The sequence below is a fragment of the Pagrus pagrus genome (assembly GCF_965226575.1).
Source record: "Pagrus pagrus genome assembly, chromosome: 2".
NCBI lineage: Eukaryota > Metazoa > Chordata > Actinopteri > Spariformes > Sparidae > Pagrus > Pagrus pagrus.
In genome coordinates this window covers 28,763,293-28,779,610 of record NC_140186.1, presented here as the reverse complement: position 1 = coordinate 28,779,610, position 16,318 = coordinate 28,763,293, and the positions used below count along the sequence as shown (strand labels likewise).

Sequence of the window (16,318 nt, the reverse complement as noted above, 5' to 3'; positions counted from 1 at the left end):
ATCAGCGTCGCTGCCATGGTGGATCGGATACGGACAGGACATGGATCTGGTGGAATCTAGGGGTAAGCCTGCTGCATCTGCGACCCGACCCCAGATAAGCGGAAGATAATGGATGGATGGATGGAAGATGTGAAGACAAATTCTATCGGATCTGGCAACCCTTTATTACGGTGGCCGGGAGGTGCAAACCAAAATTACAAATGTGAAACACTTTTACGAAGCGTGAGACAAATTTACATTTTGGAAAACATTTTTGCATATCATAAAACAAATTTACATTTCAGAAAACAAATTTACATTTCAGAAAACAAATCTACATTTCAGAAAACAAATTTACAAACACCGAGACAAATTTACAAGCGCTGAAACACTTTTACAAGTCCCAAAACAAACCTACAAATAACATCAACCGGAAAGGGAATGTACCAACTCCGGGGTTGAACCGGAAGTGATAAAAATCGAGTTGTTGTTGTTGATGGAGTTCATGGTGACCCTAGATGGACAGCCAAGGAGTGATGTTTTGCCCGTTTTGTGGCAAACACATGAGCCGCTTAACGCGGTTTTGTTTTTCGTGTGGTCGGTCTTTAGACTTTTTAACTGGCGAAGACCAGGCGGAAGGACAAATCGCACAGGGGACATCTCAACAGCCGGACAATGCTAATCAAAGTAAGTGTAGCATAGCGCTCGCTTTCTGAAGTAACGTATGTGAATGAACGTGAATTACCCTATTGGTTAACTATCTATTTTGAAATGGAGCTTTGTTTATTTCAGCAGAAAAACCTTGTACATCATACAAGCAGTTCCTGGAGTACAGAAGCTCCAAGTCAAAAGAGCGTCAGTCTTTTAACTACGGGCCGAGAGGAAGACGTCCGGCTAAAGATCGAAAACACGTCCAGGTAGGTTGTACTGTAGCTTATCAATACTCGACTGTCTGACTCGAGATGAATCCGAAGTGGATCGGTGTCATGTTAGATGTATGGTACAGATTAAAGCATATAGCACTCAAAGCAGGAAAACAGCAGCTCTCGTACAAGACGAGATGCTTTGCTAAAGCAACTGTGCACAACAATGTAACGATTTGGAGTGTAACTTATAGTATGTATGGGAAACGCTGTATAATCTTTTATATTAGCTATGCTTAATACATAGAATTGATCTTGTCTTTGTCATTTTCTAGATAAACATTGGATTGATGGTGCCAAATGGAACTGATTTAAGACCTCTTAGAGGGAAAACGCTCCCATTATTTGTAGATCCAGAGGTAGCAGCACCTGATGTACTGAGACAAGCTGTCCAGAAAATGAGAACGTTTAACAAAGACATGCAAGAGGGACAATATGTCCTTTTGTATCCAGACTGCTCAGAGGTGGTCCATGTGCCTGGGTCAGAAAGGCCATTCAGATTGGCTGAATATAAGAAGGAACTAGGGAAGCCATACTCCAGGATCACCTTTTTCATTTGCCTAGAATCACATTTCAAAGGAGGTTAGTGGATGTCATGATTCAATATTTTTACATATTTTAAACTCCTAATGAAGGTTACACCTACAGTATCTACATTATCTTGAATGAATTTTTTTGTTTTTACAGCAGCAGATGATACCTCAGACTCTGATTCTGAAATTGTCATCGCATCAACGAGTGCAGCTGAATTCAATCGAGCTGACACTGTGGTACATCAATTATTTATTTATTTTTTCTAATACCAATTTATGTATGAATATATTTATTGATTTATCTATGACAAAACTGACAGCCTTTCACCACTGATAAAACTGTATATGGTAAGGAAACAGTTATGGAAGCAATTACAAATTGTTGATACATTTATGTGTTTCCTCACAGGTTTTTGAACCACAAAACCAAAGTACTCCCAAACACAAACCTGAAGATGAAAGGTGTGTACATTTTGGCATCTTGCCTTTGTCAGGGCGTCAAACAGATTTTACGAGAGGTCCTTCTTAGATGACTATTGTAGGCCTAAAGGACAGTATTAAATAATGTAATATCATTTTTATCATGTTTCAGAGATGCACCAGGACATTCAGCAACAATTCAGCCTGGACAGGTAATAGGGCAGACTGTGGCAGCCCAACATTTCTTACTTTCAGTGTTGTTGTTTTTTCAGACATTTTAATTTGTTTTTCAGATAGTGATATCTGATGCTGAGGATTCACCTGAAACAAATCCAGCCAAGACCTCTTGCTACAGGTAAGTAAAAAATCATAGTGAATCACAAAATTTCAATTTAATTCATTGGGAAGAAATGTGTGTTTGTAAGATGTTTTAAGAAATTGTAATTTCCCAACAGTAAATACACAGACCTGTATGCACCTGGTGTTGAGGAAGACGACGGGGAGCTGGTTGCAATCAATGTGGAGACTTTCCAACACACGGCAGTGTAAAGTGACCTTCTGACCGTGGCATTCCATTTTTTTATTGTGCAATATTGATGGTATTGAAGTGATTGTTCTGCGTGCAATGTAAAATTCATTGATTAGATCACTTTCTGTCATTACAGGGAGGAGATGAACATTACACTAACTGACATTGTGGCAAACCTCTCGCTTCCTATTGATCACAAAAGAGTCAGCCGGTTCAACATCTCAAGGGCTAATGTTTGGGATGGAGCCGTCAGGGGTTTCAGGCGTGCAACATATTCTGAAACCTGTGACATGCTGGTCAGATTTACTGACGATGCTGGTGTTTTTGAGGAGGGGATTGACACAGGTGGTCCAAGACGAGAATTTTTAACTCTGCTCATGAAACACCTGAAAGACCGGCCCATTTTCGATGGACCAGAAGGACATCGGTTCTTGGTCTACAATGCAAACGGTATGCTTGGGTTATATGTGTACTATACTAATGGTTGGCTCATGAAAATTAGACATGTATGTCACATGGCATATGCTTTTTTCCTCAATATCTTGAACTATTTTTTAATTTTGCAATATAAATTCATTCACAGCTGTTAGGGATGATGAATACTTCCTGGCAGGAAAGATGATCGCAGTGTCAGTTGTACATGGAGGTCCAGGGCCCCATTTCCTGTCAGAAGATCTTGTACATTATCTTGCCGGCCAACCTTCATTCAAATCAACAGTTAATTTAATAACTGATGAAGAAATAGGGAAAGCTTTGAGAGAGGTGAGAATAGCATAAAGCTACAGTGTGGTAGGACAGAGTTTTACATAGTTCCTGCATTGTTTCAAGACAAATTTTACTTCCTGTATCACATACATAGAATTGGCTTCATTTAAACGTTTTTGGTAGGGTAGGGTTACACCATGCTATGTATGTCACTGAATAAAAATACGCAAGGATATACAGAACATACAATTATTTACTTTTTTTTAAATGTCTTTCAGATTGAGAATGCTGCTTCAGTGGATACTCTGCAAGATTGTATCCTGAGACACAGCACAATGTTACAGACAGCAGGCTGTCTGAGACACGTGGTTGCAGTGGAAGAAAAGACAGAAATCGTGGCAGACTACGTCCGATGGTACATTATTGACCGCAACTCATCTGTAATTGACAGGTAAGATCGTATTTTTAATGATGTTATTTTCTTCTTTATGTATTCATGAAACTTTTGTTTGAAATTCTTCATGCCATGTATATCTATTATCAGTTAGTCACTGTGACTAAATTTGCGCCATAGTGTTACAACTGATAGCCTATGTGATGTCTGTCTCTCCATTCCCTGCCTTGTGCCAATCTACAAGTACTCATGCCACCCTGCCCTCTGTGTCATTCCTTTGTGTGACTGCATTTAATTCATGCAGTTTGTAACACTTGCCTTGCCCTGTGCAAATCAAAAGAATGTTGTTGTTTTTTAAGTAACACACAACCAACCCCAAATGTACATTTGTTTAGGTGGATTTTAATTGTTGGGAAGAGAACCTCTGATGCAGTTGGCACTGCACAGCAGTGAAACAGTGTTTGTGTTCAATTTGTAGATTCAAAGATGGTCTTTCAGCCCTTCAGTTTCTCAGTGCACTACAGCAACACCCTTCTTTGCTGACCCACATCCTGTGCCACTCTGAAAAGCGACTCACTGGCTTTGAACTTGAGAGACTCTTCAAGCCTGACCTCAGCCCTTCAGGAAGTAACAGGAGACTAAAAGAAAGTCAAACCTTGGCCTACTGGGCAGACTACCTCCTCGATTGTGAAGGTTTGTATGTTTTTTTGTAATTTATTGGAAAACCACATCACCATGATATATCTAAAAAAAAAAAACTATTTCTTTGCAGAAGGCGAGGCTGCTGTTTCTGTGGAGGATGTTTTGATGTTTGCAACTGGGCTGACATCACTTCCCCCTTCTGGGTTGGAACCATCGCCACAAATAGAGTTCCTGGATGACTCTCCATTCCCAATGGCAAATACGTGTTCAAACTTGTTGAAATTACCACTCCTAGATTCATACAGTCTGTTTAAGTCACAAATGGACTTTGGAATCCAAAATAGTCCAGGATTTGGCTGTTTATAAGCCATATGACTGGATTAACCCTAGAGCTCGCACTCTAACATTGTTGTTTGTTCTTTGTTGCTGTTGTCACAGCTACAGTCTATAAGTCTCAGTCTTTTTTAAAAGAGGTTTTTATAATGTTATGCTCCAGTATGTGAGCATGTTTTTTTTTTTAGGGTTAGGGTTAGCTTTTTGACAATTGTTTTTAATCCATGGTTCTCAAACTGTGGTCTGTCTGAATCACTGTTTTGGATTTAGAATGAAAAAAGTCATTCATTTTGTTCTCTATAATACAGAAATGTAATAAATACTCATTACTTTACCAGTGAAATAATGAAGCTGTGGGTGACAAATTCAGACACTTTGTGTACGTGCTCCATCCTAACCCTAACAATAAACCTCTCTTCAATTCATAGCTGTGTAATTTCTTTTAGTTTCAGATACAGTTCAGTTGCAGACTGCCAGTACTCTGGTTGCTGTAAATGATTGTGCTCCATAGCTAAGTCCAAGTACTCCTGCATGTTTGCATCCCCACATGGAGCTCTTGTCAGGCGAGCCTCAGGAAAGGCATCGAGCGCAGCGGCCTGTTCAATTTGAAATCCACAGTCTCTGGAGCCAAACCTATGTTAAACAGAAGACATAATTACATTTACTTTAAGATAAAAGAAAAAAAAATACAAACATCAATTTGCCACCAAAGTATTACCTGTGTGGTAAGTAGTAGAGCTCATTGGGCACTCCTCCTGGACATGACGCTGTTCTGGAGGGGCGAATCCTGTGACAGTTCCACAGTCTCACACACTCATCCAAGTCCTTCTGAATAACATCACCAAAGCAGTATCTCAGTAGACACTGATGCTCGTGGCTCCCGTTGAAGTATCCAGCATCCCTGAGGTCTGCAAATAGCTCCATCCAGAACTGACACCTATTGAAATTGATACAATAATAATGTTAAGCATATGTTTGAATGAAATCAAAGGTTACACATAATTAAATTATTTAATTAAAGCCACATACCTCCCCTTTCTGAATACGGACCACCACGACTCAATCCTCTGGTTGGTTGTGGATGAGCCATACATGTGGCTGGACGCTCCACAGTAATAGTCATTGTGGTGGTGGCGTAGGGTGCACTGAATTGCGGCCATGGTCCCGTTCTCCGTGCCGCAATCAGTCCTCAGTCTCATGGGAATAACGCCGAGGTCTCGCACACATGACAGAAAATAGTGAGCGATCACGCTTGGGTCATTATTTGTTGGTCCACATGTAAGCCACAGTACTTTTCTTGAAAATCCATCGATACAGCCTGAAAGAGCCAAACCATATGGCTTAAGTTTATCATATCCATCCGCGTGCCACATATAGTTCGGTCCCATGGAGTGGTAGGTTCTTCTTATAAACCTTCTGCGTGCTCTCCTCTCACACCCTCGAGGATTGAGCTCCCGGAGCAAATTCATAACATGATCTCTCTTCACTCGCAGATTGTACTTTTGTCTGAGTACTTGCCACATCATGCGGTAGCCAAACAGCTGTCCAGGTCCACGAAGTTCCAGTCGGATGGCCCTAATTATGGCGTTTGTAGAAGAGTAATCCTTTCTGCGAAAAAACCCGGCTCCATTCAGTTTGCTTTTCAGAGATCTCAAGCTGATGTGAACACCGTGTAAACTTGACATCATGTCCACAATTACAGCGTACGAGTGTCCCTGATTAAAATATGTTATGCACTGCTGCAGCATATCTGGTCCGTCGATCTGGTCCATGCCCCTTAAAAAGTCTAAAGACCGACCACATGAAGAACAAAACCGCGTTAAACGGCTCATATGTTGTCCACAAAACGGGCAAAACCTCACTCGGTGGCTGTCCATCTAGGGTCACCATGAACTCCATCAACAACAACAACTCGACTTTGCCGCTGCCGGGTTATCACTTCCGGTTCAACCCCGGAGCTGGTACATTCCCTTTCCGGTTGATGTTACTTGTAAATTTGTTTTGGGACTTGTAAAAGTGTTTTGTATAATGTAAATTTGTTTTCTGAAATGTAAATGTGTTTTCTGAAATGTAAATGTGTTTTCTGAAATGTAAATGTGTTTTCTGAAATGTAAAAATGTTTTCCAAAATGTAAATTTGTCTCACGCTTCGTAAAAGTGTTTCACATTTTGTAATTTTGGTTTGCACCTCCCGGCCACCGTACTTTATAGACCACTCCAAGAACAATGCATTAGCTCTTTCCCCAAACTAGCCTAGTTTAAATGCAAGTCATAAAAGCATGGTTGACCCATCTGACATCCATCTAAACATCTCACCACCCTTTTATTTTCTTTGTTTCCCTTAATGTTGCCTATTTTTTCTTTTTAACATAATGAGTCTTGTCTGAATACACTTCTATTGTCTATATTGTCTATATTTGATCTGAGTTTACAATAATTTAATGTACTACATTGCAATACCTGTTTTCACTCATACATATACAATAACTCACCTGTTAAGTTTGTTTTCTAGCTAATGTTAATTTTGCTAATGCTAGCTAGCTAACATTAATGTTGCTAACGCTCAATAAGATTAATGTTGCTAACGCTCAATATCATTAATATTGATAACAGTAGCTAGCTAATGTTAGGCAGTACGGTATTCTGGGCTCATACTGTAAAACTCAGCCATCTATGTTTCTTTCCACAAACTGGCAACTTGCCAAGAAACGTACCAAGACTCTCCAACACAGATAACACCTGATTCTACCTAGAAGCTGGAACCAACAGTGAGAATTACACAGACTTAAAAAAAACAAATAACAAAAACTTTTACCTGAAAAACATTGTAAAAATATGAATTTATAATCCTAAAAATGTTTTTAAGGAAAAGAGATACTTTTATATTACATAAAAATGTTATCAACATGACCTTTTAACTCTGAATATCCCAATTAAAAGAGTTTAAAAAGCATACTACACGTTTGATGTTGAGGACTGGGTAGTATCTTGACTTTAAGATAAATCTATGTATTGTCAAATGAGATACAGTTTACACTTACAATACCATTTATATAGATATAGGGTGAAGCTGCACTCCATAACCCCCTCTTTGGTAAAACCATGCCACTGTGTGTCTTTCCTCTCTCACACTCCTCACAAACCCACCTCACTCACTCACAGGTTCTCTGGCAACATTGAGTGAGACACAGAGCTGCTACTCTATTTTAATCAGTCCTTTAATTAGTCTTCAGTGCAACATCGGCCATGTGTTACGCCAAATCTGCCTGTGCCATGAGTGAAATTACCCCAGTAGCACCCCAGCAATACAGCACTGTGTGTGTGAGACACAGCCGCTTGTTTATGTCAGGTGAGACATCGTGCGCTATTTTGTGGGTGAGGTGAATCTAAGTGCATCGCTATCACACTCGGTAGTTTTAGTCTATTGTGTGACAGTGGGGCAGCGCCTGGATGTGGGACAGATGTAGATAATAAAGGCAGCGCAGTGACAATACAGACATTTCATACTCTCTCTCTGTTCATGCTGTGTGCATGAATGACAATTATATCTAAATAAAGACATTTAGAACAATGTATTTTTTCAGTACCATTTTCATTTGAAAGGCCCCCCCACACAAAATTCTAATTGTCTCAAACTACAACAGACACACTTGATACTTTCATACCCAAATCACTGTTTTGTGGCTAATAAGGTAACTTATTTATGTCATATAATTTTGTCAGTACATTTTTTGCAGCTGTATTTTTTTCTTTTCAGAGTAGAAAAGCCATTCTATTTTGCTGGTGACATCTCAAAAGTGTCCTTGAGTTACAACTGAAGGTTTAGCCCTCTTCATAGAAAATAGTGAGAAAACATGTATCACTTTTCAGCTTGAAAATACCGAGATATGATTTGTTGGTCCAAATCGCCCAGCCCTAATGCGATTTAACATTTGCTACTGTAGGAAACAAACTGTTAAAACGGCTTTCTCTCATTGCTCTCACATCGCAAGGGCACAATAGATCACGCTGAATGCTCGTTTGTCATATCTGACATCTCCAGAGATATCTCACTCTGGTCTAATTTTGATGAAACTTGGAGGAGTGATGCATCTTCGTACTCTGATCTGACGTTTGAGAAATTATATCGATTGGCCTAATGGGGACACGGTATTTAAAGGTCACATTTTCAAACTCGGAAATTCCATACAGTACCTGCTACAGCAGAGCTTCCGTTTGAAGAAATGGAGGTTGAACGGCAGCATGTTGGTGTTCTACTGTTATACACTGCTGACCTTTTTAAAGGTGTTCTATAGTTAAATCAAACTCAACTGTGAGATCATCACAGACACCACAAGTGCACATTTGGCATAATCTAAAGTCAATGCAATTTGTCACTCCTTGGGCACATTGCTGAGCCTGAGGTTTTGAAGCCACTATTTGTATGATTTTATGAATCATATTGTTAATCTGACAGGGGACAATCCTGATGTGTTGTTTTCAGCCCATTCACAACATTGTTATACTAGGGGGCACCACCATCCTTATTTTTTGGACATAGTTGATTATGATTCACTTAAAGCCTATTTGATTTTCATTGTTGACGGTCGATCGATCAGTCCACCACTTTGATCTGGACCAAAATATAAAAAAATATATTGTATGGATTGTCATGACAAAAAGTCTTGACAGGACTTTGGTACAGACATTCATGGTCTCAAAAGTATGGGTCCTAATAACTTTGGTGATCCCCCTATTTATTTTGAGTCATTTATTTTGTATGTGGTATTCACACCAATGGCTGGATGGCTAGTTGGCTGGTTTGTTGGATGGATGGATGGTAAAAAAAAAAAATCATACAGGTATTCATGCTTCCCAGATGATGTGTCTTTAGAGATCCCCTGACATTACTTCACCATGAGGTTGATATTTGTTGTTGCCCAAAATACCTGCACAACTAATAGCATTTCCATCAGCCTCAGCTGTATTTTGTGTTTGATGCATATCATCAAATGTTAGCATGCTAGCAGGCTAAACAAAAATAGTGAGGGTAAATACACCAGCTACACATTGCAATGTTAGCATTGTCATTGAGAGCATGCTGGTATTATCATTTAGCTCATTTACCCTAAATACTAAAATATACAAATCAGGCTTTTATAATCAAATATTTAGCTTGAATGCAAATTACACAAAGATCTTTTCAGAGCCTTGGAAGGCCTCGATAAACAAACTATTTCTGATAACATTGGCAGTAATGATGCATGTTGTTACTGCTTGGCCCAGACTGTAGCAACATCATCTGCATAATCGTACTCTGTGCAACATTTACACATGGTCATTGTCATTGCAAAAGCAATGCCTGCTTTCTAATTGTACACAATTAGCCTCTGTGGACAATGTGCAGTACAATCAATGATAAATGTTATAACCAAAGACTTTATAAGGTTATGAGAAGGGTGTCTGATACAGCCAGTGTTGTGCTGTGGCTGCTCCTATGATCTGGGCCAAGCCATCTGTGGATTTGGTGAATAGTTCCACATTTTGGGAAATCCTCCATTTGCTTTCTTGCCAAGAGTTAGTTGAGAAGATTGATACCACTGTCATGTCTGCCCACTTGATATGAAGCTGCAGCCAGCAGTGGATTAGCATAGCCTAGCATAATGGCTGAATAAAGGGGTAAACAGCTACCCTGGCTCTGTCCAGATATAAAAAACCAGTGCCTCTTCCAGCCTTTGTTCAAAGCTAAGCTAAGTGTCTGTCAATTCTCTTGGTAAGAAATAATTCCTTACATGTTTAAATCAGACATTTAACGTACAACTTACAGGAGTGTTTTTTTTTTTTTCATTTCTTGAGCCATTTAACTTTTCAATCATTCCTCAGACTGCTCACCTGCTCCACGCTGACACCAGCAGTTTGTGACATCTGTTAATGAAGATTACACACCTTGCCCAGCATGCTATTAATGTCACAGCAGTTTGAGTCTGTTTTCAATCAGTACTCTACCCCAGCATTAATACCATTTTATGTTTCAGATATCTAGCTGTCACCTTTCCACTGACAATGACTACAAAAGAAGCAGTTTCACTCTCTTACTCAAGGCTGCTTTGACAGCTGACATGATTAACAACTTCAGCACATTGACTCAAGATAACTTCTGTGACCATTCATGAACATTTTTTTTCCCAGTCCTGACCTCCCGTCTTCCTCTCCAGACATCCGCCCAGTCCTTTATGTCCTCATCAACTCCTGTCACACTTCTCCCCCGCCTAGAATGAACTGCCATACTGCACCACTACTCTTAGAGTTCATCCCACCCGTTCATTAGGAAATGGTATTGTTTGCACAGTCTGCAAAGTGTTTGTTTGAATACTAGATCCCTTTTACTTTGGGGATTTGGTCCATGCTCCTTAATGCTCATGATTTATTTTTCCATCTGATCCTACTCAGTATAACTACCTCATGGTGCAATGCTTCAGTGAACCCCTGCACACTCACCATCTGCCTCTGCAGCTGCAACAATACTGCATTACATGCTGCTTGGATGCCTATAATGACTAATACTGAATTTTCTGTACTGTGGAGCACTGTAAAATGGTTCATCCACTGTAAAATAGTGCATAAATTTACTGCCTTGCACTTCCTCTTTGCATCATCGGTGAAGTTCTAGCTTACAAAGTGTCTCGTCATGCCCGTTCAGGTGCAAGTGCCCCTCCAGATTTTTGATATCAGGCTACTTTATTTTATGTTTTACTTTATCACTTTTGATAATATCAACCTCTAAAGGTCACACCACATTTCTCTAGGGTATTGATTTATCCCAAAAGCAATCGGTTCACAAGGTAAACATGCATACATGGAGGAGATGTAGGATACAATGTAACGGTGCAACACGGTTTCACACTAACCATGTAAAACACTCTCCGGTCAAACATGTCACTGTCAGGTTTGGCCTCATCCACCCATTAAAAACACACATTCTCCTTCCATTGTCCAGTAAGCAATAACAAACATGCAATGTCCGCTTACACTTATTAGATAAAGTCAACAAAACTGCTTGCTGAGGTTTGGGCAAAGATCATGTTTTTAAAACAACTGCTGTCCTAAAACAGTCATCAGAGTGCCATCATCTAAAACCTGGAAATAAGTTAGCACTTTTGCACTTTTGGATGGGTTTTTGATTAAATACCTAAAATAATGTCTCTGGTTAAGACAAGCGCAAGAGATTTTTACGTTTATGTGCCTTAAAACAGACCTTAAATGAGACTACAGAGGTTGTCCGGGGACATTTAACATCGTCACACCGAACACACAGACTCATCTGCTGACCAGTCCTTGGCTGACTCTTATCTGACTTTGGTTGCAAACTATTCTAACTTTAACTTTCTAACTAGTAGATTGATCAATTTATAGTAAAGTGTGTATAGTATAGTGTAGTAGGCAGGTCAGTGGTGGTGATGTCTAAGTCATGCGATCTTGAGTGTATTTTGTTTATAGCGTTATGAGTATATCAGTGTGTAGGTGTGGTTACAGGTTGTATGATGATGCGTGTTTCAAGAATCCTGAGCTTTTACTAGCAGCTGAGCAGATCCTGCTGTGTGATGTCAGCAGTCTCATCTGTACTCATACTGCTTCTTATGCATTGTGTTCAGCTCATTCCTTTCATCTTTGGCTTTATTATCTATGTTCTCTAAATTAATTTGCATTGTGGATAGAGTCTTTTAATGTGAATGAATGCCCCTTCAAATTTTGGTTGAAGCAGGCCAGATTTAGCTGTTTTTGGCAGCGGCAGCAGTGAAGAAGTGAGTGTAGAAGTGAGGGAATATCCTTTTCAATAACCACGACAGCACAAATAATTGACATGAAAATCTCTAAATAAATAAACAGTATTTACTCTCATACAAAGTGGGAGATTACTGAGCTACAAAAACTCATTTTGTGAAGTTTTAGAATAAGCTGAATGTATTTGTCATATTGAAATTGTGTCATCCCTTTCTTGTTTTCTGAGGAAAGGCCACCATGCTCCCCCGCTCTGATTGTTCCCTCCCAGGGCCTAGGGATGTCGATGAATGATTAATTATTGGTTAATTGCTGTTAATAATTCGATAGTAAAATTAACTGACAACATACACAAGAACAGTGTAAACTATCAGGAAATGCACACACAGAATCAATTAGCACCTCTCTCCTCCTGGCCTCCATAGATAAAAGACAAATGTGCCCTCTCCTGTACTTACTATAGCAAACTCAAGAGCAATTGTCATCTGGATCCTTTAGGCTGGCTATCAAGAGGCTCATACCAATGCCAAAGTACCATCTTCAACAGTGCAAGCCAACGGCGGCTCAGTCACCGCAGGCTGGGGAGCTGCTCGACAGACAGCAGGGACCGTCTTCGGTTGGAAGACACTGAAACATCACAACTAAAAGGATGAACTTTTGAAGCGATAGTCACCTTTCTTCGGGCATAAATCCTATTCAGTGATGGAAGTGAAATGTTAAAAGACTGGCTGGCTGGAACAAAAGTAGTTGTGACTCATCCAGCTCATAAAAGTATTCTTATGTTATATAAAACCAGTAAAACTAAAGTCTGTTGTTGAGGAATCTATATTAACTACTGTACAGCGTGTTTACATGCAAACAGCTATGTGCTTTGGGAGGCTACAGCCTGTTTTTGAATACAATTGTTCATGTAGGCAATATCAGTTTGTTTTTATGATTTAAATTAAAGCAACATTATGTAGAAATTGCAATTTGACACCATTCACCCTATTACAAGACAATGTACCATCAAAATGATTCTGAAGCTGTTAGTTTAAGGTAAAAAGCTTAATTATCTCATTTATTGATCAAATACCCTATCTTCAAATCATGATACTGCCGAGTCACCCAACAAAATGTTAACGTTTCTGCAAACCACTGACACCTTTGTACGTGTCTTATGTACCATATTGACATTTCTAATATATGTGTCAGGCTCACATTACATGTTTATGACCTGACTGTGGTATCAGGAGGTGGAGGGGCTGGTAATGGAGTTGAGCTAGGTGACAAGGCTGCCAAGCCAGTGACTTCAACATACCACTGGATATTCTTCAGGAGACCTCTGGACAATTTTCAACCACGTTGACAAAACTCGACATTTTTAATAAAGAAGTTGGGACATCTCCAGTCATATTTGGTGGGGCTGCCGAAGTCTGTATTTTAAGCCAAAACATGATGTTTTCTTGACCCTAACCAAGCAGTTTTTGTGCCTTAACCTAACCAGAGCATAAGCACAGTATCCATACATATCCAGCATATCTGTGGTTTGAAGAAATGGACGTTGCCAACATTTTCTCTGGTGATTGGGTTGCTTTTTTAATGGAAAAATGTGTTGTGTCATTAAACATTAAAAGTGCAATATGTAAGATAGCTGATTGTTGATTGTCATTCTCAGGTCGTCAAACACTGCATATACTTTGGGTTGGTGGCTGGCCCAGCCAACTACCCCAGAGCGACAGAACACAACAACCTGGGAAATATAAGTGTCTGTATTTGACAACCTTGGAATGGGACTCAAATAAACTACCTTTCCTTTCTCCAGAATCGCTTTGTACAACTTTAACTGTTAACAACTTCAAAGAAATGAATGAAAATCCTATTATATTATCCAGCCTATTATGCATGCACTTTTGTATTGTTGGAATCTTTTGATTTTATACAATACCTGAATTGTGAACTTTCAATACCTTAGTTTTGTGAATGTGTTTTCGCCACAAAAAGCTTTTATCTAGTGGTTCATATGAAAATGTGCCAAGTTTTCTGTGCGCTTCAGTTTTCACCATGTTTTTCTGATTATTACAAAATATCAAAGAAGAAAGTCACAGGACTAAGAATTTGTAAAAACCTCCTCTAAGAACTTTCAGTCCGTCAATACTCCATCCGAGTCACAACGCAGCTGGTACACAGGAAGTATCGGGGTTCAATACACAGTCCTACTGCGCGATATTTCTCTTCATCTTTCTTGAGTATTTTCTTTGTCTAACATTTTATCCTTTATACTAATAACAGAAAGAGTGCACACAAATACATTGTGTGAAAGTATAATCACTTTTTTCTCTGTTCAAAGTCTCTTTGCGCCTTGTGTAATGCAAATATGTACATTTCTAACGGGGACATATAGAAGCTCAGACTGTCGCCTGTTTGATCACAGACACCCTCAGATTTCATACGGCTTTAAACGTGTTCTTCAGAAGAAGTGTCTGTTTGTATAGGTTGAGGCATGTGTCGCTTGCTGTGTGTGTGTGTGTGTGTGTGTTCGTTCGTCTGAAGCCCACTCAGAGTTCCCTCTGTAGACACCGAAGGTCTCTCTTGTTCTCCCTTGTGGCGTTGATTGGGAAACAGCTCCAGGCAACCTCTAGGCTTTGCCTCTCCTTCCTTTATCTTGTGTTTGTGTTTATGTGTGTGTGTGTGCACGAGCATCCATAAGTGTGTATGAGCGCGCGCACGCGCGCGCGCGTGTGTGTGTGTGTGTCTGTGTGTGTGTGTGTGCGTGCATGCGCGCATATGTTTGTGTTTGGGTCTGCCACTCAACCTGCTTCGTCTTGATTAGCAGCTGCTAACTTTAGATGAAAAAACTCAGCAGAAGGAATAAAGAGAGGGGTGAAGAAGACAGTCGAGCATCTGGGAATTCCACCGGATTTGGAAGTTGATGTAACAATATTAGGCTTCCTAAAAGGGAGAAAAGGGCGAAGGAAAAAGGAAGGTAATTCCGCACAAAAGGAAAAGTCGAACCTCGACATCTTAAAAGAGTTGAAGGAACAGTGATTCAGACAGGTGAGGGAGGGGGGATGAAACGGGAAGGTGGTCAGAAAGGAGGAAGGACGTAAGGAAAGGAGGAAGGCACGAGGGAGAGAAGAAAGGATGAGACCAAGGTGGAAATATGGAGGAGGAATAAATCAGAACGTAAGAATCACTGCCAGGTGTTTGAACTTTGAGAACGGCAGTATTTGAGGATAAAGCATGAAGGATAAAGGTTTGTTGGAGCTCGAGGGGGATTCTCTCTCTCTGTCTCGACCTCTCTGCCTTCCTCTCTCTGTCTCCTTCTCTTACTCAGGCTGATTTGAGCTTTTACCTGCAACTACAGTCGCGCACACACACACACACACACACACACACACACACACTTGCGAACGGCGTTCAAGGCAGGATGAGACAGCTTTATTATGGGTCTGCGAATTGATTCGAACGTGTCCACCAAGGCTACGTGCTGTACAAGTTTACTGTTAAATAACGGCAGCTGGAGGTGAAAATGCATCGCATCATTGAGCATCTACCATCAAAACCATTTCCCCTTTCTTATTGGTTGTTAGGCCCGTGTTCGCCCACTAACAAGAAGGCGCTGGGTACTTATAGCATCCTGCTTATTGTAAAGCAGGCTAATGTCCCCTTGGGAGAGCTTTTATAAATGTAAAATAAGTATAAACTTGGTGGATAACATTGATTTCAAGGAAAAAATAAGGCTTCAAAAGTATAGAAAGATCCCTGCCAGCAACATTAGATGTCTTATTTATTGCCTCCAGCTCTCTTTGACGCTGATGAAACTGTAAAGATGAGAAATAACACAATATTGAATCGATTTGAAAATGATACACCCGCTCTACCGCCCCTGTGTTAACCTTTGAACACATCACACGTCACGGCGTCTCAGCGCGCAGGCTTCAATTAGGTTTGAAAGAGCGGTGGGAGCCTGAGCGAGCGCGAGAAGTCTCCGAAAAAAAAAAAAACGGGCGCACAACATAACAAGAGCACGTCTCAAACAATGCCCTTCATCTTTCACAGGGCTTTCTATACTCTTTTGCGCTCTCAAAAAAAAGTACGCACGCACGCACACACAGGCAGCG

General features: G+C 40.2%; 1 protein-coding gene and 1 long non-coding RNA gene across 3 annotated transcripts in view; one reads left to right on the top strand and one right to left on the bottom strand.

The window, feature by feature from the left end:
- The window catches only part of LOC311267110, a 182,987-nt gene that overhangs the window by 60,891 nt on the left and 105,778 nt on the right, over positions 1–16,318 (bottom strand). The window lies entirely within an intron of this gene.
- On the top strand, positions 487–4,540 carry LOC311271208 (G2/M phase-specific E3 ubiquitin-protein ligase-like). 2 transcript variants are annotated; one of them, XM_084376784.1, is made up of 13 exons: positions 487–666; positions 775–896; positions 1,178–1,484; positions 1,590–1,672; positions 1,845–1,897; positions 2,028–2,067; positions 2,149–2,210; positions 2,311–2,400; positions 2,521–2,834; positions 2,968–3,146; positions 3,368–3,540; positions 3,962–4,176; positions 4,256–4,540. In XM_084376784.1, the coding sequence occupies exons 1-13, from the start codon at positions 498–500 to the stop codon at positions 4,489–4,491; spliced, it is 2,043 nt and encodes a 680-aa protein (XP_084232910.1). In that variant the 5' UTR covers positions 487–497; the 3' UTR covers positions 4,492–4,540. The 2 variants fall into 2 exon arrangements, with proteins under 2 accessions (XP_084232910.1, XP_084232909.1); XM_084376783.1 differs by having other exon boundaries at positions 772–896.

Coding starts and splice junctions, on each gene's coding strand:
- LOC311271208 (XM_084376783.1), top strand. CDS start 498: ATGGACAGCCAAGGAGTGATGTTTTGCCCGTTTTGTGGCAAACACATG. Junction 667..771: donor GCCGGACAATGCTAATCAAA/GTAAGTGTAGCA, acceptor TGTTTATTTCAG/CAGAAAAACCTTGTACATCA. Junction 1,485..1,589: donor AGAATCACATTTCAAAGGAG/GTTAGTGGATGT, acceptor TTGTTTTTACAG/CAGCAGATGATACCTCAGAC.